General features: G+C 42.4%; 1 protein-coding gene across 1 annotated transcript in view; it reads left to right on the top strand.

The window, feature by feature from the left end:
* The window catches only part of LOC130197301 (uncharacterized), a 238,870-nt gene that overhangs the window by 192,290 nt on the left and 19,884 nt on the right, over window positions 1–26,696 (top strand). The window contains exons 4-5 of the mRNA XM_056419900.1: window positions 16,915–16,952; window positions 23,737–23,857. Coding sequence (XP_056275875.1) covers window positions 16,941–16,952; window positions 23,737–23,857 — 133 coding nt within the window. The 5' untranslated portion in view covers window positions 16,915–16,940. The remainder of the gene's footprint in view (window positions 1–16,914; window positions 16,953–23,736; window positions 23,858–26,696) is intronic.

The following is a 26,696-nucleotide window of genomic DNA, read 5'->3' as shown; positions in this document are numbered from 1 at the left end:
GGGTCGACACACTTTCTTGAGGTGTGCCTGTGTGCAAGAAAAAGAGAGTGTGTGTGTGTGTGTGTGTTAGAGTGTTTTAAGTTTGTCTGTTAATGTGCAAGCATGTGCCAGCCTGTGTGTGGTTCTGGGGCTAACAGGTGGGAGGGTTGCCATGTCCTGGTTAACAAGAGTGTTATTGTGTTGTTCTGTCCTGCTTGGCTGACCGTCAGCTGTGCGGGGTCATCCTCCTTCCCCCTTAACCCCGGAACACGAACACGCATGCCCGCACACACATAACATGCACACACACACACACACACACTTCAAACACACAAACAGACTCAAGCACACAGCCAATCGCACACGCACAAACAGATTCTGTTCTGCATCGGTCGGCGGGCCTGTAATTGAATTGGGACATGATCAGTGATATTTGGTGGCCCGATGCACCCCAGTGAAGAGGCATCTGCTCTCTTGTTTTCCCTGCCACAGAGCTGTCCAAGGCTACAGCCAGTGTGAGGCATGGCTTGAGAGGTTCACATACATGCACACACACACACACACACACACACACACCACTCACTCACTCCCAAAGTCACTCAAACGGTGCCCCGGGGGCTCCCCTGCAGTTCTGTAACACTACCCAACGACAATACTCCCTCAACTGCTTGCCTGTTTACTTTCTGAAAGAGTTCAATTCTCCCACTTAAAGGATTACCTTACGCTGCCCTGCCCCCCCGGCCCCCCCGGCCCTATGCTCCTCCCACTGTTGCGCCCCATACACTCACACATGCAGACAGGCCTGCACATATATGCACCAACACATAGACACACGCATGAATAATACACGTGTGCACACATGTCCAATGCCCGGCTGACAGCCACCCAAAGACGAGGATGAAACTCCTGGCGGCCCACTGATGACCTTTGATCCCGCTCTACCGTCGTCTCTTCTTCTCTTACCTGCCACGGACTTTTCACCAGGGCAAAAAAAAAAGAGCTGTCAGGAATCAGGTGCCCCTCTGCTCAGTTCCATATGAATTCAACCAAGAAGTTGATTTTAATTTTTCCATCTGACTCTATTATGAGTGCCATATTAATGACTCACTTCTTTCTAAGAGAAATCATTTATCGCGATGAATATTATAAGAGGAACTGAAACTGGGCACTTGGCAGATGATGGACATCACGCTCCGGATGCGCATGAATTAAGTTTAACAATATTTAATGGCAAGAAGTGTAAACAAACGATCGAGGCTCAGGATCATGGGTTTCGTGGTGATGCGGGAACAAGCTCGAGGCACCCGGGTCAAGACGAAAGAGAACGATGTTCCCCCAGTCCAGAGTCAGTCAGAATCAGCAAATCAGCTCCTCTCAAAGGTAGTTCAGCCTTTAACACCTTTCTGTTGGATAAAAGTCCCGCTATCAAAATGGAGACGTCAAATGTCATGAACCCCGGGTGAAAACATCACTTCCGGTCAAGTCGCTAGACAAGTATTTTCACAATAAAAGTCCCGTCTGTTATTGTCCGCATTAAAGTCACTTCACGGGCTTCAACCGGCTTTGACGATTCTGAAATACTAAACTAACATTTACTCTCATGCAACATAGATTAATTCTTGCCATTTACATTTGCATAGAGTAATATTACATATAGTAACTAATATTTCCGATTATAAAATATTTCTATATGTATTAATTTAAAGCTCAAGACTACAGAATCAAAATAAACTATTACAACCTAACGATACAAATGATATATGTATGTATATGTTTTCCTTTTTTTTAATCACGTGAAAGATTTTTCATGAATGTATTTTGTCCTGCAATGTTATCTGGGAACTGTCACGTTCCGGGAGTGGTGTCATACCACCCTCCTCCTCTCTGCACTCTGAAGTGGAGCTCGAGTGGTCTCACACTCTCCACCTTCGGATACAAAGCACCCCCTTCTGGGTTGGGCGGGGCGATCTGAGCACAGAGGCGGGGACGGGGAGTCGTAACTGACGGGCTTGTTTACTGACACGCTAATTGTTGCCCTCCCCTGTGCTGCTCCTTGTGAGGCACTGTATGGCTCTCTGCATGAATCACTGTGTTTCAAGCAAAGGGTACGCCGTGGAGTTTGAGGGAGTGAGAAGGCCAGGAGAGTGTGTGTGTGTGTGTGTGTGTGTGTGTTGGCTTGTACTGGCAGGTGCATGCTCTAAGCCGTGTCCGTCGGCATATTCTCAGAGCCGGCTGCGTGCCTGAATGCCCTTTTATTTTCAGAATGTCTCTCGGTTATGAGCTATACGTGTGGTTCCGTTAGCTTTTCTCTTCGTCAAGGAGTCGCTACTGTTATCTCCTCCTCTAGCCTCTTGTCTCCTAGGCTGAACAAAAGCCACATGAAGGTCTGGGGGATTCATGTTCTTAGGCTGTCCACCACCCTCTTAATTATTGTTCTCATAGGGCAGGAAATGCCAGGCTTATGGGGGTTTCAGGCTCAGCGCTGTGGCACGGAGATGTCCGTTTGGTCTAATCCACCTCCCTGGATAAACATTCGACAGGGCTTGAGCCACTTTGCACGTCTATTTGTAGCCACACAGTGGGGACCACATTGATACAGATGGATGAAGACATGTCAGTGCAATACTGACATGTCATTGGACATCTCTTGCATTCCAGCATTAATCACACAGGTAGTGTGTGTTTTATTTTACATTTCATGTGCTATTCCTTTAGCAGACGTTGGCATGCGTTACCTTTAAAACACACATGCATCTTGGCACCAGCACACATTGGCACATAGTCAGTCACCCCCCCCACACACACACACATGCACACACACACCGAGGAGGCCCCGTAAATTAACATAATGTCATGCGTGCCCCTTGAAGAATGCAGCAGACAGCTGACTACTGGAGCTTATGAGAATGCTCAGTTGTCAAGAGGGAAGAATTTACATGAAGGTGCCGCATCCAGTTGATGTGCTGTGCATGACCCCCACGTGCCAGCCAGTGCACATGGTATGTGCATGTGTGTGATGTTGAGTTATCTATGTGTGATTGCATGTATAACATGTGTATATATGCTACTTTTTTTACCAATTCAACTGTGTATGAGAGTGTTTATGATTGTCCGTATGTGTCCTTGTGTTACATTTGTGCATCTGTGGCATACGCAAGCAATGTTATCGTGCCCTTTCAAGTGAGTGTGTATGTGTGACAAAAGACGGCTAAAGAAAGCCTGGACAGTCTGTTTTATGTTGCTTTTCTGAACTTGTGAGGTGTGTCAACACACAACCTGTTCAGACTTTAGCTGCACCCGCATGAGGAAATATGGAGCCGAAACATACTTTTCACCTGATGGCATTTGTCAAGTAGGTAAGCTATTTCACTCTCATCTTTAGAGGTCACTGTGTGGGCTGTGTACGACTCCTCATCCACCTCTGCCTTGCTCCCCCTTTGTTACATAATGACAAGAGTGACATCTGATAATAGTAGCCGTTTTGAAGTTAAAACATGAGCGGAAAACCTGAAAAACATCTGTACAGGCTTGTTTTTTAATGTTTTTTATTAATCTGTTGAAATGTTAAATCACAGCACTTTATAATCCATCAGGGCTTGAAATGTATTCAACTGGCCAAGTGTCAGTTATTGCATCATTGTGATGAAACTAAAGTTTTAGGCTAAAAGTAAATACATATTTACTGTCAGTATTTATTTTTTTCAAACAGCCCTAAAAATATGTCCAACGGCTCCACTGTCACAGGCGGTTTGTTTTGTTCCAGGGTCACTGGTTTTACAGGAGGAGTGTGAAATAGCACTGACCCTAGAAAAACCCTGGCACTGAAGTATGGCATGTCACAGGCCAGCCCTATAGCATGGTATACACACACACACACACACACACACACACACACACACAACAGGTGGCCACTGTGGATGGTGCACATGCTCAAATAATCTGTATTTCTTTATGATTTGAGCAACACTGTAATTATTTTTGCAAAATTATGAATGGATTGTATTTGATCCTGATATTTCAGTTACTTTCAGTAACTGAAATATATTTATTGAAGTAATTTTCAGTTACTTCATTGCTTGTTCCCTATGTGAGAGTGATGAACATGGCTGGTAAACTCAAAACCTCCTTTAGCTGAACTTCACAACAAATACAAACTGTTGTGAAGTCTTTCCAGAATACTTAAGAGACACAAGAGCAAAGCTCTTTAAGAGTTGTGGAGGATGATTTTGTTGTGTTTACTCTGCTGTCATAATGTTTACACCATGCCATTGTCCTGCCAGAATCATCGGGCATTATTTCATCTTTTGCTGCTTGTTGCTAGTTTGCTAATGAAACATGTCAGCTTCACTGCACCTCTTCCTACTTTCCACGTTGCTTGTACAAAAAACAAGTATGCCAGTGACTGACAGTCAGAGAGAGAAAGCAAGAATATTTTCTTAATATCTAATTGTATCATAAAATATTGTAAGAAAAATATTTTTAAATATATATGAGTTAAATTTGGAAGTAAAGCAGCCCGAACGTGGAACTGCAAAAAAAGAAAGTGTTGGTTGTTCCTGAACCGATGTGAGGTCCCGGGACAGAGGAGGTTGTATGTCTACAGATTGGAAACCCCTCTGAGGCTAATTTGTGATTTTATGATATACAAAATAAATTGTAGTTCTGATTTCTGCATTTTTTTCCTGAAATTAATTTGAGCTGATTTGTAGAAATAATGCAGTATTATTTGTATATATTAAAGTGGATGTTACAATAATCAATATATCGATCTGAGAACTGTTACTCAACCTTACCGTCTCATCTATTTTGGGTATACGGTTGTCCAAGAAGAAGTCCTCACACAAATGTCCACCCTCCCATTCCCCAAACCCTCTCAGTTTTACCCAGTGACTCAATTTCCCACCTCACTCTGTGTCTCTCACTCTTGCTTCACCAAACTTGCTCGACCGTGCCTCCCTTGAGACACAAAGCCATTTCCGCTCTCTTCCCCACTCAACAAATATGCACTTTGGAGTACTTCCCAGAATACGTTGGCATGCACCCATGCTCACTCCCAATCTGCTGCCTTGCTTGACACAGGTCCAGATGACAGCGAGGGGGCAGTGAAGGTGGCGGACGGTACTCCCATACACCTCACTGTCACGGTGCAACAAACCCCTGAGGAAGAAAAACAGTTGAGGAAGAAGAGAAGGCGGGAGAAAGAGAGACTTACATGGCCTCTTCCGTGTACCATGGCATTAATGTTTGGACATAGTTTGTTCTCTGTGGAAAGATGTGAAGTGAGCATCTGCCTAAAAATATCCATTCTGGGTCTGTTTGATGGAAACTGATTGTATCGAACCACCACTTCGAAGTTATGAACAAGTGATGAGAAGCTGGAGGAGAGAGAGATGAAAGAGAGGGGAATGGGAGACGGATGTGTGGGGCAGGTCGTAGTGGAAGAGCGAGTGAGTGAGGGAATGAAGGGGTGAGGATGGGACGCCATGGGTCAGCGTGTGACTCATCCTTTCCTCATGAACTCTCAATGGAAAGCCATTTGGAGTCAGGGGACATCTACGATTGCTTAAACTAAAACATGTTGCACATAATGCTCTAATAAAAGACACAAGTTAAAAGCTAAAAGTAGGAACAAATGTAAAAAGCAGAGGGTTCCAATACCCTCTAGATGTGCCGTTTCAGAGAATAGCTTGACACAAATGTTTATTGTTAATTTCCACATCTATATAATCATTTATTCAATTCAGTTTATTTGTATAGCCCATTTTCACAAATTAGAAATGTATCTCAGAGTGCTTTACAATCTGTACACATAGACATCCCTGACCTTTGACCTCACATCGGATCAGGAACAACTCCCAAACAACCCTTCAGGGGAAAAAAAGTGAAGAAACCTTCTTCTTATTGAAGCGACCTCGCAGAATTTCAGGAGCAGGACCACTCCACGACGTGCCACTTCCTGCAATGCCCACCTAACCTGTTCCTCCCCTTCCGCTCTCCTATACAGTGCCCCTCCCTCCCTCCCCGTTTGTTCTCGTCCTCTCTCTTCCTCTCCTCTGTGTGGGGTCCTGAGGGGGTTCGCCGTGCACCACAATGTCTTCGGCTCCGCGGGCGAGCTACATAAAGTTCGATGCCTTCGAGTATTTGCCTCTAGTTCGAAGTCTTTAATGTCGTCAACACCTTCCTCAGCGAACGTTGGTCCTCCCTACTCGATATGTGCATCCCTCTCTCAGTCCGTCAAACCCCTGTCTGTCCTCTCATCCTCTCTCACACACGGCACTTGAAAACTGCTTTCTATGGCCTCAGCAATCTCCCTGTAATGGTGTTTTTAAGTGGCCTGTTTGCATAGAGGGTCTATGGAGAGAGAGAGACAGAGAGAGAGCCAGTGACTAAGTGGGGCTTGTTACAGTGACTGCGCTCATATTCAGAGCCCAGTCATCCACTGGGGGACTGGCTGCTACTGCAGTCTGGCGATGGTCTCTGAGCCATCACCAGCCAACACAGTTTTAGCGGTCTACTGTAATGTGACACTTGGGGATTTTTCAAAGTGTGACGGCGATGTAGGGTACTTGTACCGTATGTATTCAATGCAGCATTTAATGCCTTTTATATGCACGTCTGCACTTTTCAATGGTGTGTGTGCATTTCGGGGTCCCTGGGTGTGTTTGAGAAGTAACACTTGCAGTTGTGTCTGCGTGTGTGTATTGAATGTGTGCACGCATAGGCAACATCCGTTCTCTGATTTGATTGTTAGCACCGTGAGTCCACCTGAATGTCCCTAAATAATGATCTCCCTTCAGCTCTGCTTTAGATTTATTGTTATGGTTTCCTTCAAATTTGTGTGAAGTTATTTGCTCTTACTTAGCAATTGATAAAAGCTACATTAAAGCAAAGTGACTTTGATGCAGGGGGAGAGGAACCTTTGGCAATGAGCCTTGATGAGACAGCCGGCCGGCCAGCCAGGTTTTCATTAGATGAATGCTGTGTGGGACCGAAGCCAGATAAGATGGGCGCCAACATACTGGAGCCAACCATTCTAGTTATAGCAAGGTGCTCTCTACTTTACTTCCTCTACGTCACTGTCTGTCTTTGTGGAAGTCGCTGTCTGTCTCTCCGTCTGCACGTAGAGGGAGTACGGCTAGCCCAAACAGCTTCCATGCCCTTTGCAGATCAACACACCCAGAGCAGCGATTTCCATAAAGATGTCTTGGACCGGCTTTGCTTAAGAATAGGTCGACTCATATAGGTAGCTGAGTATTGAATGTCAGAGAGAGATCCGAGAGGCAGAGAGACATGAAGAGACACTGAATGATAAAAACAAGTCAAAACAAAGAGAATATGTAAAGATATGGCATGCAGGAATATGAAAAAGACATGGTTAAACTGAGGCTGTTGACATCATCATATGATTTGTAGTGTGCAGTCGATAGATTCTCTCGGAAATATTTTTTTGTTTACATATCGACACGTAATACTTCATATTGTCCACATTTCCTAAATTTCATGTCCTATCCTCATTAAGTGTCATTAAAAGAGGCACCGTGCTAAAGTTCTACATGTACTGTACATACTTGTCACGGGGAATAACCTGTTAATGACACACTGACTGCCCACTAGGCTCTACTCAAACATGTTCCTTTTATGTTTCGCTATTTTGGGTCTTGCATTCCTTTGCCAGGGCCCCTTGACCTCGTCAATGACATGACCCAAAGAACTAAATGAACCATGCACATACACAGTAGCATCTATTCACCCATTTAGTGTATACCTATGCTGTATGGATGTAAGTTTGTTCACGCGTGTGTGATTACAATCTGTTGATTGCATCATCATTAACCTGTACCATATAGATATTCCTCTGAGTTTACAGGTGGGATGAACACTTTGATGCACAATCTTGATTATACAGTTTGTAGAGTTTGTCTGTGAATTGGAACACGGCAAATCCTCAAACTAATTGTTTTTAACTTCTGAGAGCTTGTGTGTGTATGTGTGTATGTGTGTGTGTGCGATTCGACAGATAGCTGATATCTATCGGGGTGCTAAGCTGATTGGTGTGATCTGTGGCCAGGTTCATTTGCATACGTTTCTTATCTCATTAGATTGGTATCTGTCGCCATGCGTGGCCTCGACCGGGATGTCTTCGTACCTCGCTTTTGAACACGCTCATACACACAAACACAATCACCCTTGAAGCCGCTGGCGAACAACAACAACAACACTAACGTGTGACACCAGCCAAGAAGTGCAAGCTCCTCATCTCTCCTTGTCCCCAGCTCTACTCTACCGCTGTCACAGCAGCACACCACGTCTTCTCCTCGGGCGCTCTGTGTCCCCGGTCTCATCGAGGTCAATAACGTGCATCTCTTACTGCGATCTCGACACTGACGTCCTTCTTTTTTTTCTCTCTTTTTCCTTTGTTTATCTTGGTTTATTTGAAAAAACTCAATCATTTCTAAGTTCAACCACATCCAAATCAGATATTTCAAGGTTCAAGCGTTCAACACAAAGGACATTTCCAGAGTATATAGAAGTAAGAAAAAAATATATATATATATAATAATCTGTAAAGTAAGCTTTTTATATATATATATATATATTATAATAATCTGTAAAGTAAGCTTTATATATATATATAATCTTTAAAGTAAACTTTATATATATATATACAGGACTGTCTCAGAAAATTAGAATATTGTGATGAAGTTCATTATTTTCTGTAATGCAATTAAAAAAACAAAAATGTCATGCATTCTGGATTCATTACAAATCAACTGAAATATTGCACGCCTTTTATTCTTTTAATATTGCTGATTATGGCTTACAGCTTAAGAAAACTCAAATATCCTATCTCTAAATATTAGAATATCATGAAAAAGTATACTAGTAGGGTATTAAACAAATCACTTGAATTGTCTAATTAACTCGAAACACCTGCAAGGGTTTCCTGAGCCTTGACAAACACTCAGCTGTTATAAATCTTTTTTTTTACTTGGTCTGAGGAAATATTAAAATTTTATGAGATAGGATTTTAGAGTTTTCTTAAGCTGTAAGCCATAATCAGCAATATTAAAAGAATAAAAGGCTTGCAATATTTCAGTTGATTTGTAATGAATCCAGAATGCATGACATTTTTGTTTTTTTAATTGCATTACAGAAAATAAAGAACTTTATCACAATATTCTAATTTTCTGAGACAGTCCTGTATATATATATATATAATAATCTGTAAAGTAAGCTTTTTATATATATATATATATATATAATAATAATCTGTAAAGTAAGCTTTATATATATATATATAATCTTTAAAGTAAGCTTTATATATATATATATAAATATATATAATAATCTGTAAAGTAAGCTTTATATATATATATATATATATAATCTTTAAAGTAAGCTTTATATATATATATATATATGAGCGCAGTCACTGGATCAAGACTATTCTAAATTGTTTATTGTATTGCCTAATGAATCCAGTCACACTGAATGCAGATCATTCTAAATAATTAAGGTTTTGATGAGGTACATCAAATTAAGTTGAGCTTTCCAAGTGGCAGTTAGTCTGTAGGAACACACGGTGACTGTATCCCCTACATCACTTTAACCCATGGCCTTGGGTTTTGGAAAACAGACACATTCATATTGTCAATTGAACCCCCATGTACATGTATAGAATAATTAGCATGCTGAGACCATTAGACTATCAACACTCATGCATCAGGATGACCCTTTATGTATGAGTGCTGTTCTTTTGACATGTTTATTGATAAGTAACTATTTATTGTAGGATTAATAATTTTTCAATCCGGAAGAATTCTTGAGCTTGTATCAGTGTCAGCCTTGTTTCTTTGAGTCTTTGAGTAGCTTTCACAAGCTACCGCTTGTGTTGTTTTGTCGAACAATACAAATATTAAAGATGCATCTCACACTCCTATTGGATCACATTTGATGTATTTGCATACCTCCCATACCAGGGCAGCATTAAGACTTTCTTCTTTCAGTTCATTTTCAAGCCGGACCATGGATACTGATGGAGATATACTTTATATCATTGCCTGGTCCGCCAGTGGTGACATCGTGAGGTCATATTTATTCATACGTGCTGTTTTGAAACTGGCGAGTGAATGTCTGAGGTGCTGGGGGAGAGAGTTCCAGAGGGAGGGGCCACCAATCAAGAAGGCCCCGCCCCCTCAGGTCCGATGCTGGGGTGGGTAAGGAGGCGGTGTGGTTTATGGTGTGCTCAGGTAAGCACACGTCTACCTATAGAAATGTCAGCATCACTACATTCAATAATAATAGTTATAGTAGTCCAAATATCCCTAAACAATACAGTTGTGTAGCATTTCAAATGCTTCGTGACAGGATGAGGCTCATGCACCTTTAGAGTGGGAAGAAAAGAACATGAGGTAAGAGTGAGGGAGAGAAATAGTTAATTGGCTTCGAGCAATGTTCACAATATCCATATCCAATATCCTTGCTGATCAGTTTAATTTGATTGAATTGCAGGTTTTATGTGAACAATAAAGTGAGAATATAGACCCGTAAAATAGGTCCGGATTCCATATTCTCTGAGATTAATAAAACCCCAAAACAATGTATTCGCAACCAGCATGCCGGCTAGCAGAAGAAGTATGTTGTCGAGCTAAATAATTTTGCAAGTCACTTTCCAATCTGATGAACTTTAAAAAGGTGAATTATCTCAAATCTGGCCTCGACCCCGTGACGGTTGATTTGCTGTGCGGAATCTTGTCCTTTACTGAGAACAGTGTGTAAGGTCAGTCCAGTGTGGGACATTACTGAAAGAACACAGGGTCAGACCATAACACTTAGAATGTGTCAAATCAGTTCAATGTGTTGCACATGAACCATGACATCACTAATTTGAATCTTTAACTTTCGAAGTTGCATCTCAAACATGAATGTCCTTTTATAGCAAAATCAGAATGCTCGGTGCAGAGGAAGTCTCGTGAGTGGGAAAGGAAGTTTTATATTCACTATGTTTTATTCTGAATTATACCTCTATTTACTTTTTATTCATAAACCACCACGATGCAGGAGTAACATATGCAGCACTAGAGGTTACTTTAGGTTGGCCGCATGCATGAATATGACATTATGATTTTTGTCGTGATTTACTACCAAATAACAACCGCCCCATTTTGGTGTCAGTGGTTTACTTCTCACTCCAACTTTATTTTACACACTTTTGCAAATTGCCATAAGGAGATGAATCAGTCTGTCAGTCATGTCGGCCACTTTCGATGTGATGGAAATGTATCCCTGACCCCTCTTAAGTAAAAAGGAGTAACCAGATTTTTCCAAAAGACAGTCCCACAGCTTGATTTTTTTTGCACTGTTACATGTCCCCCCCCCCCTGAACGATGAAACGAGTACATGTACATGCCTGCGGGTTAACTGTTAGTAGGAGTTAGTGGGGAAAAGAGAGCTGCAGAGACAGCCCCTCACATCTCTGTTCCCTTCAAGAGGCTAATGCTTTATTTATAACACTGCACCCCCCCAGGTGCACACCTCGGGTCCCTGCGCAGCCCCATCTCTTCCCCACAGGTATACTCTGCTCCTCTGCCTCGTACTGCGCTACCTAGCGCACCTTTGCATTCCTTTCCTTTCAACATCCCACTCCTGCGGCTGGATAAGAGGAGGAAGTTGAGGAGATGGATACAAAGACGAGGTGTGACGCACGTACAATCTGCAGACTGAAGCGGTTTCACAGCCATGGTCTCCAATGTCTCGCTGCAGCTCTCTCGTGTGTCGGAGAGAAAGAATCGAATCCCCTCTCCTCCAGCCCGGCTCGCTCCCACCGAGCTGAAGAGACACCACAGAGGAGGAAGAGAGAGCGAACGATGGAGAAAAAGAAATGTGGAGGAACACTAAAGGAATGGAGAAGTTGAATTGAAGGGGAGGGGGAGTGGAGAAGACAAAGATATGGGGGGGGGGGGGGGGTTAGAGGAGAAAGGAGAGATTGAAGAGAGCATGATAAAGAAGGAAAGAAAGAGTGTCTCGCTCTTTTTAAACTTGGAGATGCTCTATCCCTTCTTCTCACTCCAACCTGCACAATTCTGGGTCACTAGAGACATTTAAACTGCACTTATAATTAACAGCTATTTTTAAACAGGGAGGGAGAAGTGGAGCGGTGGCGAGGTACAAAAGCATTAAAATTGCCCCAGATTCGCTATTGAATAGGACACATCAAGGCAATATGCTGGCAGATCAAAGTGAGCGAGGAGAAAGGAGACAGGGCCGATCAGTGGGGATAAATTGTTCCCTTTATAATGGCATAAGAATAGACCTCTTTGCAGCTGAAACAATTTAATAACTGCATTCATTACCTCCGTCCAGCCTGTCTCTCTGTCTGTCTGCTACACAATGTGCGACCGCCTTCCTTTCCCAAGCGCTACCTCTCTTTGTCTCTCTTTCCCTCTTTTCTCTTTGTCTTCCAAACTTATCACCTCATCCCTTTTCTCTCCTTACATCTCCCGTTCCTCGGTTTTGTCTCCTCCTCCCTCTGCCCACCCTCCGAGCGTCCTCCACCTTGTTTTCTCCGGCGCCTCGTCCCCAATCGAGTTGTTCCCGCACGCTCCGGCAGCAGAGGTTCCACTGAGCCGCTGCAGGCCCCACAATGAAGATGTGCAATGTCTGACACTCTTGGAATGAGAGCCCTAATAGAAGGGGAAGCGGTTATCACAGAGCTCCCCCAGGACCAGCCTCTGTGTGCCTGACGCTAATTATGGCGCATGCAAATGAATGTGCAGCATTATTGTCGGGAGGACTGCCTGACTCGGTGTGAGGAGGGTTTCTGTGTCAGTGCATGTGGTTGTGTTTTGCATGAGTGTTAGTATGTGTGTAGTAGTGTGTATGTGCCATGCACAGTGTGTGTGTGTGTGTGAGCTTGTTTTTTTATATTTAAAGGTGTGTGTGTGTGTGGTTGTATGCGTGCATGCCTGTCTCCGCACAGCCGGAACAAATCGCCAGGCCAATCCCCTTTTACCTTTTCACTCCCACAATGGTTTAGATACTTACACTGATTCATTCTTTTTTCTTTTATTCATTAGTATAGACTCAAGGCCATGAAGGCCGTGCATCACAGATTAGGATGAAGGAACAAGCAATAACAGAACCCCTCTCCCTCCCTCCCTCTCTCGCTCTCGTGGATTTCACAAGAGGATTCCTATAAATATGTCTCCCTCACATTCACAAGCAGCCTCTCCAAGAGGGCGTATTTATTAAAACCATTTTGTCTTCCCTTTGTGCCCTTTGTATGCTTGTGTATGCGTGCACATGCACGTGCGTGCCCATGTGTTTTTGCGTACGTGTGTGAACGCACACACGTTGCCCATATGTGCATATTTGTACACGTTTAATTGTATTTTTCAAATTTCAGCATGTGTTTGCTCCGGCACCTTTATGTGACAACCCCTATCTGTTTTCCCCATCATTTTCTGTGTGTGTGTGTGTGTGTGTGTGTGAGTGTGTGTGTGCCTCCGTGTTTGTGTAGTCTATATGTTGGCCATCTTATCTGCCCATTAGCCTCTTGTGCCCTGACCAGTATTCCCTCTCTCCCTTCCTGCTTTCTCTAATGGGTAATTTAGCCATGCTTGCCTGACATCTAGCCTATTCCTTGTTTAGTTGCCATGGCTACGCAGGCCTATGGATTGCTCCTTTGCTCCCTTGGCCTTGTTGTGAATGCTATAGATGTCTCAACTATTAGGGGGCAGAACTGCTAAATACAGCACACAAACAACCCAGCACACATGCACACATTCTTTGTAGACAACAAGAGCAATTAACTTAATTTGGATAAAGATTAATCTTTTTGCTAAATATAATCTGACTCAGATAAGCACTCAAATTGACAGTAATCATAAAAGTGATAGCGACTGTGTTTTGATGACAGGTTAACAACGTAACGCATGCAAGCGTTGGACCAGAATAATGCTCTCGCTTTGAAGTATTATAGTTTTATTTTACGGTGCTGTATTTTTCATAGGGTTATCGCATCTGTATTTCCCTGTTATGTCAGACCTGAGATGGCTGGAGGCAGCAAGCTGCTGATAGATGAGACTCTTTTCTACTTCCCCAAAAAATGCTCAACCAAAACACCTACAGAGGCCAAGCTAGATGAGTCAGTTTGGAAGCATGTGTGTGTGAGTGTGTGTGTGTGCGCGTGTGTGGTATGAATTTTTTATTTCCGTTTTCTTCGTGGAATATTTCTGTATTTAAAAGTTTGTACTCCTCTGCCTCACAACAACTTTATTGTGCTTTCATTATCCGTGTGAGGTCACTGCATTAGATGCAGAGCTACATGCCAGAGCGTCTCTTTACAGAAGTTACAAGAGCACAGGAGAGGATGAGAGTTGCAGGAGAAACCGCAGCTCTGGATTTGCTCTCTCTTTCTCATTTATTTTGCAGGACTTGGAAGTTGGAGGTGGAGGGTTGTAGCGAGTGGCTCTGGGGTCAAAACAAACAAACCTGCTTGAAGTTTCATGCTTTTTGCAGGCGATATTATTGTCTTTGAAGTTCCCACTATCGAGAGCAAAGGATCGAGGCAGAGGCAAACGGGTACAGAGAGAGTTGGGATAGGGAGAGCAGCGAGGGAAGGAGAACTAGTTCTAGAAGTGTGAAGCCCTTGAGTTGAAGCTGTGCCTGCCTGGGCCTACAGAGAGCAGATGACAGTAGCTTTGGTTTCTGTTGCGGAGCTCACAGTACTTTTGCCTTACATAACCCCTCCCATTGTGCTTTTTCAATCATTTGGGGAGAAATCTTAAGTATGCACTTTAAAAGTTAATGCTTTCATGTGTTCGGAGAAGGGGGGAGAGAGAGGGGGGGGGGCGCATCACAGATCCCACATAAAGGAGACGGCTCTGACAAGTTTTCAGAATATCGACAATTATAATATTCTATAAGGTATATCAGCGGAGTTTAACTATGTGCAGCGGTATTTTGGAAAAGACAGAGAAAAGAGAGGCAGTGAGAGACACGTAAATTATTTTAAAAGCAGATGCAAGCAGTGTAAACTTAGAGAGTCCTACTTTTTACCCCTACCCCCATTCCAGATTCCCCTGAAGGTGCCCCTTACCCCCCTCTCCCCTCCTCTTGCTTCTCTGTGAGGTTAAAGCGCACCTTCCCACTAAAGGGCTCAGGGGTCACGCATCTGCATGTGAAATGTGAACCCGCTGACATTCCAGGGCAGCCCTAAGCCGTGCAGTCCTTTTGTTCAGCGCGGTGCCAGTGTCAGGCCTAACAAGCCCGCTAAAGGTCTCTGACAGAGGAGAGAGAAGGACGGGGAGAGAAGGCGGCGTGTTATTGATGCCCTCTGCAACTATCCGTTTTCACAAAGGCCAAAGTATGAGAAAAGAAAAGTATTATTGCTCTAAACGGGAACACAGATCTCATCGAACGACCACTAGATGTTGCCACGAGCTGGCTGTAACCCCAACAACTTTGGGTGTGTTAAAATGGTAATGTATGGAGGGGTGAGTGGGTCTATATATATCGAATAAGGTCATGGCAACCATGAAAGAACCGTCGGGTTTCCTTGACAACAGCGGAGACCTTCGTGACTGCGAGGCCAGGGTTGGCACCAGAATTGTTTTTAGCTGCAGGAAACTGCAACGCCGCTTGCATACCGGTCAGCCCTCTGATTTTTGTTTCCTCAAAACTTGATTAAACCGTGAGTGTTTCACCTGTAACAGTCGGGTTCGAGGCAGACGTCAGATGACATGCAAGCGCTTTTCAATCAGGCAGCGCACAGAGGTCCAACGGCAGGGCCAGGGTCCTCTCGGCCTGTGAATTAAGTTCTAAGGCACAAAGGGCAGCTATTCACCAGGCAGTGATGGACTTCACACTAGCCTTTATGTCCTCACTGGCAAGCAGAGAGAGAGAGAGAGAGAGAAACAGAGCGAGAGAGAAAAACTTAGACACTGCTCAGGAACTACTAGGATTGACCATAATCTTAGAGTAGAAAGTAATGATTACATTCATAAATGTGATGGAAGATATTTCGAGACATGTTTTGTATATTCAAAGTCTTTGTAGTGTTGCAATTCAAAAACATTCAAGAGCAGATAATGATTCTTCGCCAGATAATGTGATACACACAACGTGGCAGCATTAGATGGGGTACACACACTTTAAGCAAATACATTAAAAAAAGAACGTTTGATGTAGTCTTGATGCTGATGTTGGAGGTCACAGTGTGGCCTGTTGACCAACATCTAAAAGGTCATACATGCACACTTCCACACACACACAGCACCACACAACCACGCACAGCCCTTTTCAGCGTACGCGTTGACTTACTCTAACATATTGTAAGTAGGGCCTTACACTCCCATCCCACATTCCTTCCCCCGGGGAGCCTGGTGCTGTGTGAGTGATTAAGTTAGGGCTCCTACATTAGAGCTGTCCATCCATCCGGTCTGCTTTTCCAAACACATCCATCCCAGTCCTAGTTAAAACACTGGGGGATCTCCTCCACTCCACCTCCACCCCCCCCCAAAGTCTTTTATGATGTCCATAAAATGGAAGAGTGCAGCTTTACTTGAACTAATAATATCTGAGCTTACAGGGCCGTGATTGATGATCTTTAAAGCCAGCCCGATCGGTCTCATCTTTCTTCAGATTTTTATCACTGACTTGTTTGCAGTCATGTGCAATCACAGGCACCGGGAGAGGTAACAAGTGCTTGATGTATGATGCTTGAGCCACTTTTGTCAGCTGCGCATTTCCCTTCTCTCCCTCCGCTTTTGTTTTTACTTTTTTGCTTTTCTATTTTAACCCCAGGCCTGTATTTGTTGCCTCTCTCGAATTGTTTGCAGGATGTTGGTTTTACTGTGTTCTTTCTCTCGCTCTCTCGCTCTCTCCTTCTCTCTTTCTCTCTCCCTCTCTCACTCTTTCTCTCTTTTCTTTCAGATGGTGGGAATGTCTTCTCCTGGGGGATGGGCCAAGAGGTGAGCCAAACATTTTTTACACTTTAGCCTTGCCAGGAGAGGCATACTTAGAACAATATAAGACTTAACACACCAGTGTTCTCCCTCCTTCTCTGTTCCTCACGTACGAACTCACGCAGATTACATGTTTAAGACATTTTGAGAATTTAAATTTGTCTTCCATTAGAGATTAATAGATGTTGGGGGTGGGTAGGAGGGGTCATGTCCAAGCTCACCTTTTCAGCACTTAATATCCTTCATAGTTTACACACTCTTTTAATTCTATATATCAGCTTAATGGGACCTGCTGTCTGGCCATTCAACTCCACTGCTTCAGATGATCACAGCAGGGAGTCCTCGACTGTAGTTTATGTCTGTGCATGCCCCTTTCAATGTACATAAACACACGTGCGTGTCTGCGCGTGTGTGTGTGTGCGCGCGTGTGTGTGTGTGTGCGCGTGTGTGTGTGCGTGTGTGTATTTGTCAGCCGTGTTTTTGTCTCTCCCCCTCTGTCAGATAAAGAATCCCACCTGTCACAGAGGATTGTTCTGGCCTTTCATTTAAGACGTTCTTAAAAGCGGCGCATCATTACACAGCCCTCAGACAGAGCCAGCGAGTGTAAGACCTCCAGGCCCACCTCAATCCCTCTGTTCCTCCCTCTTTCTCTCTCTCTCATTCTTTTTCCTCCCGGCTTTGCTGTTTATCTCTGAGGTCGTTTGAAACCGCGGCCAAAATGTGATCACTTTTTTACGACATGACAGAGAGGATGACGCTTTGCCAGGATAGTGAAACAAACATGTAGGTGAAGGTTAGAGAGCCGGGGAGCAATGAAAACATTAGACATCAGTTGTTATGGGCTTTGACGTGGCCTTGGCTTCCTCCCCACACTCTTACTGGGTGGCTTCTGGTCTAACTAGACTCATTGGATTTTCATAGGCGTTCTTGCATCTATATAACTCTATTTTAGTCTCTGCAAGGGCACCGTCTTGTTCTCTTTCTCCCCTCATCATGTTCTCTCTTTTTCCTCTTCCTCCATTTCGCCTATCTTCCTGCCCTCTCTCTCTCCTCTGTCGTAGAGCCGTTCTGATGATTGATTGTTTCTCCGTGCAGTCTGACAGGATGTAGCACACTCTCGGCCCCCAGGGGCCCCCGAGCAGACTGCACCACCTGATTAAGACTCCTCCTGTAATCAGCCGCACAGTGCCACACCAGAACATACCCTCGTCATCACGTCAAGAAACGAGAAAGGTTCCACCTCCTGAAAGATAACACTTTGTTTGTCACTGGCAAAGAAGTGAGATGAGGGGCCGTCTTAAACTTTTTTCGTACGAAGCTGAAAGCCTTTCTCTCTCGGGCTTAAAGGCTCTTGCGTATCAGTAGCAGCAGAAAAAGTAGAAAAGCAAAAGGTCTTAAACCTAATAAAGTTTTCCGCGGCCTTACCAAAGTAAACCCAGGCAGCTCTAACCCTATTACAGCTGGTAATAGTATTACCGATAGAAATCTCGTTGTTTTCCTCCTATTGAGACTAAAAGACGGACGGCCTGTGCTGTATCACATGATTGAGGTGAGAAGGAATTTGAATGATGTCAGAGAGAGCGTGCCACAGCCAGAATCTATACGGTAACATTATAACAGGAGTAACAAGGACATCAAAATGTCAGACCTTTTGTGGAGTAAACAATCACTTCTCTTTTTGCACTTTAAAAAAAATATATAAAGTGTTCGAATCTAAATTGTCATCACTACCATTATGGGTTATTCAATTAACCATTAAGCCAGTCATGTCATGTCTCGGCTCCTAATGTCAGCGGTATGATAACAGGGTCAACTGTCTGCTAAAGTTGAGTCTGACTCTTTAACTGGCCAGAGACCTGAATTGACATGACCTCCAATAGACTCGACTTCTACTGCAAGCTCTAAGCATCCTCAATAACGAGGTAGAGAGCGAGGAAAGAAAATGCTCTCACACAAAAGCAGATGACGGTAGTACAGAAATGAGCTGCATGACACAGTATGTCTGCATTAACCATGAATTCCAAAACTACAAAACAAAACTCCTTCTAGAAAAAGTCATTTGGTAATCGAGGACAAATTCAATACGACAACAGCAAAGTGGTCGTTCAACAATGAGCGTGTAACCGAAACGTACAGCATGTGCCTGGTCAACAAATAGGCACCAAAGCATGCATTACATTACAATACATTACATAACATTACATTACATTACAATACATTACATAACATTACATTTTATTACATTACATGACATTACATAACATTACATTACATAACATCACATTACATTACATTACATGACATTACATGACATTACATAACATTACATCACATTACATGACATGACATTACATAACATTACATGAAATTACATGACATTACATCACATCACATTACATGGCATTACATTACATAACATTACATAACATCACATTACATGACATTACATTACATCACATTACAGTACATCACATTATATCAATTTACATAACATTACATGTCATTTAGCAGACGCTTTTATCCAAAACGATTTACAATAAGTGCATCAACCTAGAGTACAAAGTAAGAACAACAAGAATACAGAAAGTAACATTTCTTCAAGAAAGTCGAACTACAAAAGTACCATAAGTAATACCAGAAGTAATACTATAAGTAACAGCTATTTAAGTGCCACTGAAGTGCTAATCTGTGTTTTAATCCAGATATAGTCGGAAAAGATGTGTTTTTATTTTCCGGGTGAAGATGTAGAGACTTACATGACATGCCTGACATGAAGATTACACAGGAAAGAAAAGCACTAGCACTTTTTTTTGTCGTATGTCATTGCTTTTCACACTCAGGTGAAATGTGTTGTTGGTAAAAAGGTGACGATGTGTAACATGTGTTTATGTCAGTCTGGTGATTGCAACCCAGTCTGTAATATAATGAAGGTAGATTTGTGTCTTTATTACGCGATCAAAAACAACATTTTTGAGAGCAAATTAAAAAACCTTTGCTCTCAAAATAAAAACATTTGCTCACAAAAAAAACCTGTGCTCTCGAAACCAAAATCTAAGAATTGAGTTTTCTCGTAGTGGGCGGGGCTTACGCTGCTGAAGCGAGGAGTTTCTATTGGTGGGTTTGACTTGCTCATGGCTGTGCTAACAGGAGGTTAATAAATTGGCCTCATATTGCATATTACATGCATTAAAATAACTGATAAACCTGATGCATGTAACGTGCAAATACTTTTGACAAAACAGAGCAATATGATCATATTGCTCTGTTTTAATGTAGCAGCACTTCTTTGTTTTCATGTTTTTAGTGCCGTGGAGTCTCTTTTTATAAAGAACATGGAGGGCTGCAGCCCCATGTTAGCCCACGTTACATGCATCAGGTGTATCAGTTATCTTATGCAATATGCAATGTGATGCCAACTTCTCTCCATGTCTTCCTCACCGTAACCTCCTGTGAGCGCAGCGAGCCAACAGCAAGTCAAACCCACCAATAGAATCTCCTCGCTTAAGCCCCGCCCTCTACGTGAAAACTCAACTCGTAGATTTTGGATTTTTTTGAGAGCGCAGGTTTTGTTTTTGTGAGCAAATGTTTTTATTTTGAGAAAAACATTTTTTTTATTTTAAGAGCATTTATTTCTGTTGAGAACACTTTTTTATTTGGAGTGCATTTTTTTATTTTGAGAGCAGAAATTTGCTCGCAAAATCTTTTTGTTTTTGTTCGCGTAATAAAGACACAGATCTACCTTCATAAGGACTCATCAGGCATGGTAAATAATAAGGGCGCGTGTGATAGTGGAAACCCCCTGGGCGTGGTTCCAACACAGTTCAGGCCTCATCGAACCCTGGGCCTGTTCCAAATTGATGCTAATATGATCTGGGCTGCTACAGTCGAATAAACTGAGTGTTATTGACACCCTGGATCTACAGTTCTGCCTCTGTGTGAAAGAAGAGAAGATGAAAACAAAAGAAACGTGTTTGTGCATGTGTGTAAGGGTAAAAGCGCATGGGTGTGTTTTCTATATGAAGAATGTGTCTATGCATGGGCATTCTCGCAAATGTATGTATGCATAGTGTTAGCATCGTTGCCCGTGGGTGCGATCGGTATTTCGCCGCGCTCACATTTATATCCGTCTGTGTTTTCCCTTTCCCTTCCTGCTGATGCCATCAGGACACACGTTGTGACTGATGACAGTCGTTGCCACAGTCTGATGCTCTGCTGCTTAATGTCCTTTTTGTGTATTAATTAACTGCAGGACATATATGCTGAGAGACACCTATTGATTCTCCTGCTGCATTAATTGATTTTGTGCTTCACTAATCATATTGTTCCTGCAAGATCGTTATAGGCCTCTGTTCTCTTTGTGGTGGAGGGTTGTGTGTTCATATATTGTGTGTTGTATATATTGTATATTGTGTTTTGTGGGTACAGTGTTAAGTGCAGTTGGTTATTTTATATGGACATCTTTTTGTTTGTATTACGTGATCGTGTATTGAGAACAAGAGAGGAGAAGTGAATCCTGACAATCAAGGCTCGAGGTTCATAACGCCTTTATCAAAATGAATACCATTTCTAAATGTGCAAAACATAGGAACATTTAGTACATCCATTGTTATATAAGTACAACTTATTACCTTCGCATTGAAAATGCGGAAGGTTATGTTTTGATCGCCGTGTATTTATTTATTTATTTGTATGAGTGTTACTCGCATAACTCAAAAAGTATTAAACCGAATCGCATGAAATTTGGTGGGATGATTGGTTATTATCCGGGGACCATTTGATTAGATTTTGGGATCGATCGGGTCAAAGGTCAAGGTCATGAAAAGGTCAAAATCTTCTTTTTTCCATAGCGCGGTCAATTTTTATCCAATTTGCATGCAACTAATGCCAAAATGTTCATAATTCAATGCCCAATCTTGTGATATGCGAAGGTATGCGCTCTACCGAGTGCCCATTCTAGTTTATATTGTTTTGAAAGCAAGTTCCACTGAAGTATAGTGAAATAGTGAAAACGCTGGCGAGATTTTTAAAGAAATAAAATCCAGACACACGAAATAAAGTAAGCCTGGATTACATTGTAGAAAATAGGCGGAAGAACTTTGACAGCTAAACAAAGGTGCGAGTGTCCTCTGATATGAAACACTATTCTTCTATCACTGAAGCAAACAGATTCTAGTGTTTGTGTACCTCCGGCTGCCGGAGGCTCCCTTGTGAGTCTGACCGGGGGTTACAGTGTAACCGAGGCGTCTGTCTCCTGCTCACCACCCACATCAGTCCGTTCAGCTCGACTGGGCCCAGTTGTCTTGGTTTCATACTGACGAATGTCTGGGAAAGGTCTGTCTGGGGTTCAAGTACATTAAAGTCATCCGCTCCCCTCCCACTGAGCACCAACACAGATGGCTCCAGATGCAGCTGGCACAGCATGGAGCGGCACCTGACAGCGCTCATTCACTCAGACACACACACACAACAATACACCCGTACAAGTACAAACACATGCAGGCGCACAAAGGTACGGACACATCTGCTCACTTACTGTACCTAACTGCAAGTTTAAAAAAATCACACTCACACACACACACACATATTTGATGGGAGCACATCGACTCACAACTATAAATACATAGACACACACGCTCACAGCAGGAACATATGCTGCCACGCATCTACAAATCCTCCCAGTAGCGCACATACGAATAAGCAATTAAAGACCCAGATTTACTGAATGGCGCGCGCACACACACACTCAAATGTAAACCCACACATATTGTGCTCACTTTACAAACATATGCCAGGGCATGCCGGTGTGCACACGGGCACAGTGCAGAAAGCCCTTTATCTCTGCAGGGGCGAGCAGCAAAGAGAAGAGCGGGACAGCCGAGAGAAGTCAAATTGAGCAGCCTTACCGTTTGAAACACAAAGAAAGAGATGTAAATTGAGGACAACGCGCTCTATTGTGCCGCGCGAGACGCTACGGTTATTAAATCTTTGTGTTTGAATATAATTCTTACACAGACCGACTCACCGATGAGGCATTGCTTTGCCAGGCAGTTGCACACAGTAAATTAAACATGAAACACAGAGGATTGTTGGCCTGTGAAAGAAATATGCAGTATGCCTTTTTTAAACTAGTCTCTCCTCAGTGGCGGCAATATGAGCCAAGATGAACTGCAAGTGTCCCGTGTCATACACATCCTTACACTGCAGGTATTATTAGAACAGCGCTTTCCATAGATGCACTTAAATTACGATACTTCATGATACATGTCGTTTTTGACAAATTGAACGACCGTGTTTACGTTCAGGACTGTCATGTACACTTGAATTAGAAGGAGATGATAATAATAATAACTTTATTTATATAGCACCTTTAAAAGCAATGTGCTCCACGGAGAGTCAAAGCAAAACAAATGGATTAGCAAGAAACCAATATTACATTAAAATATATATATTAAAATTGAAATTAAAATTAAAAATAAACAATTAATTAAAAACCAAATAAATTAATAAATAAATAAAAAACAGAATAACTAAATTAGGGGAACCACATTTCTGCATAAAAAAACTAGATCACTTAAAAGTTGTTCTATAAAAATGGGTTTTTAAGAAGTGATTTAAAAGAAGTTACTGATTCTGCGAGATGATACACCTCAAAATGGGAGAATTGTTCTTTCCCCAAAATGTAAATATCACTCAGGCGTGTGTCTTCATTCTATCGATGAACAATGAAATTATTGCGATTACACTTTTATTTAATTCTGTGACTGACAGGATGTCGTTGTTTGACTTTTAGGGGCAGCTCGGACTCGGGGACGACAGGATTCAGAGCTCCACTCCTCGTCTTCTTCACTGTCCTCAGCTCGCCGAGGTCACGCGGATACAAGCAGGAGGGAGCTACAGTGCAGCGGTCACAGGTGAGCGAAGCACCCAACCTGCTATGAGAGTAGTTTTCATTGTTTCCTCGACTGTATTATTTTAGAGTTAAAGAGTACAATTAAAGCAACTACAAGGATCTTTACCCTTGTGTTGAGTTTGTCACAAAGGTGGTAGTGTTATTATTTTTGTCATATCGAAGTATCAGCATTCAGTTAAGACTGTTAACCAGTTGCTTTTAATATTACAGCCTAACTCAAACTTTGTTTTCCCCCTGTATATTTAGTATTAGTATTTCGTTTTTAGTATTTAGTTTTGTGTTTTATATTTATTTTCATTGATGCTCTGATGTGCACCGCTGCTATGATTTTTGAAATTTCCCCACTGTGGGACAAATAAAGGAATATCATATCATATATATCATAAACCTCCAGCCATTATATTACATTACATGACATGTCATTTAGCAGACGCTTTTATTCAAAGTGACTTACGATAAGTTCATCAACCAAAAGTACAAACTAAGAACAACAAGAATACAGAAAGTAACATTTCTTCAAGAAAGTCGAACTACAAAAGTACCATAAGTAGTACCATGAGTAATACCATAAGTAATAACATAAGTAATACCATAAGTAATACCATAAGTAATAACATGAGTAATACCATAAGTAGTACCATAAGTAATAACATGAGTAATACCATAAGTAATACCATGAGTAGTACCATAAGTAATACCATGAGTAATACCATGAGTAATACCATAAGTAATACACATGAGTAATACCATAAGTAATACCATGAGTAATACCATAAGTAATACCATGAGTAATACCATAAGTAATATCATGAGTAATACCATAATACCATAAGTAATACCATGAGTAATACCATAAGTAATACCATGAGTAGTACCATAAGTAAAACCATGAGTAATACCATAAGTAATACCATGAGTAGTACCATAAGTAGTACCATGAGTAATACCATAAGTAATACCATAAGTAATACCATGAGTAATACCATGAGTAATACCATAAGTAGTACCATGAGTAATACCATAAGTAATACCATAAGTAGTACCATGAGTAATACCATAAGTAATACCATAAGTAGTACCATGAGTAATACCATGAGTAATACCATAAGTAATAACATGAGTAGTACCATAAGTAAAACCATGAGTAATACCATAAGTAATACCATGAGTAGTACCATAAGTAATACCATAAGTAATACCATAAGTAGTACCATGAGTAATACCATAAGTAATACCATAAGTAGTACCATGAGTAATACCATAAGTAATACCATGAGTAATACCATAAGTAGTACCATGAGTAATACCATAAGTAATAACATGAGTAATACCATAAGTAATACTATGAGTAATACCATAAGTAGCACCATAAATAATAACATAAGTAGTACCATGAGTAATACCATAAGTAGTACCATAAGTAATAACATAAGTAATAACATGAGTAATACCATAAGTAGTACTATGAGTAACTATATAAGTAAGAGCCATTTAAGTGCCACTGAAGTGCTAATCTGTGTTTTAATCCAGATATAGTCTAAAGATGTGTTCTTAGTCTCCGGTGAAGATGAAGAGACTTCCTGCTGTCCTGATGTCAGTGGGGAGCTGGTTCCACCAATCAGGAGCCAGGACAGCAACAGTCTGGATTTAGAGTGATGAGCTCGAAGTGCAGGAGTCAAAAGTTGATTGGCTGTTAAGATTCAGGTGACAGGAAACAAGGAAACAACTCTCTACCAAGATAAATCCTAAAACAGTACAGACTAACAATCTAGCAGCTTCAAACAACAAATACAACTGTTACGATCTCAGACACTTAGGAAGTAGGACCCAATTGCACGACCCGGGAGACAGAGATAAAGTATTTGTAAGTACTTTATTTTTCGGTTCTGCAGTGAACAAAATGAAAGCGCTCACGTAGTGAGGGATCAAAAACTTTTCAAGAGCACAACATAACCCGACCTGATCATGGCAAAAGACCAGACGAACTGACAAGGAACACTGGGAGACAGGGGAATTTAAGCACATGGTAACAAGACACAGGTGGGACCAATCAGGGGGGCTGACACTGATGAGCATAGGAGACAGGTGTGATGACAGGTGAAAACAATCAGGAAGCCTGGAATGAGAGAAAGCGAACATAAATGACCTGAACCTCTCTAGCATATCTGTCGGTGCACAACAGTAACCTCTAGGGCCAACTCCTGATGGCCCAGGCTGATTGTAAAAGTCGTGGATAAGAGTCTTGTCTACGATAAATGAAGCAGCTATCCAGCTTCTAGCCTCAGGACCGTAACCCTTCCAGTCTACCAGGAATTGCTTGCCCTCCCTATTACGGACCTCCAGTAGCTTACGGACCTTGTAAACGTCACCCCTTCAAAGAACTGGGCGGTGGAGGGGCTTGAGGCGGGAACAAGGGTGCTCTCACACACCGGCTTGATTCTACTAACGTGAAACGTTGGGTGCACTCTCAAGGTCCTGGGAGTTGCAAGCGCCGGGTTGATGACTCTGGACACTGGAAACGGACCCACAAATCTCGGAGCCAGTTTCTTTGAGGCGACATGGAGTGGTAAGTCTTTGGTAGAGAGCCAAACCTTTTGGCCTGGACTGTAGGAGGGAGCGACCCTGCGATGAACATCCGCAACAGCCTTCATCCGAGCTGAACTTCGGAGAAGAGACTGGCGAGCACCAACCCAAACTCTGCGACAACGCCTGATCATGGCATGTGCCGATGGAACCATCACCTCTTCCTCGTTGTTAGGGAAAAGTGGAGGCTGGAAACCATTGACACAATGGAATGGAGAGAGACCTGGGAAGGGTATTGTGGGCAACCTCGACCCATG

The sequence above is a fragment of the Pseudoliparis swirei genome, chromosome 7, assembly GCF_029220125.1.
Source record: "Pseudoliparis swirei isolate HS2019 ecotype Mariana Trench chromosome 7, NWPU_hadal_v1, whole genome shotgun sequence".
In the NCBI taxonomy this organism is placed as follows: Eukaryota; Metazoa; Chordata; class Actinopteri; order Perciformes; family Liparidae; genus Pseudoliparis; species Pseudoliparis swirei.
The sequence above is the reverse complement of the archived record's forward strand: the minus strand, read 5'-3'. Positions and strand labels throughout refer to the sequence as shown.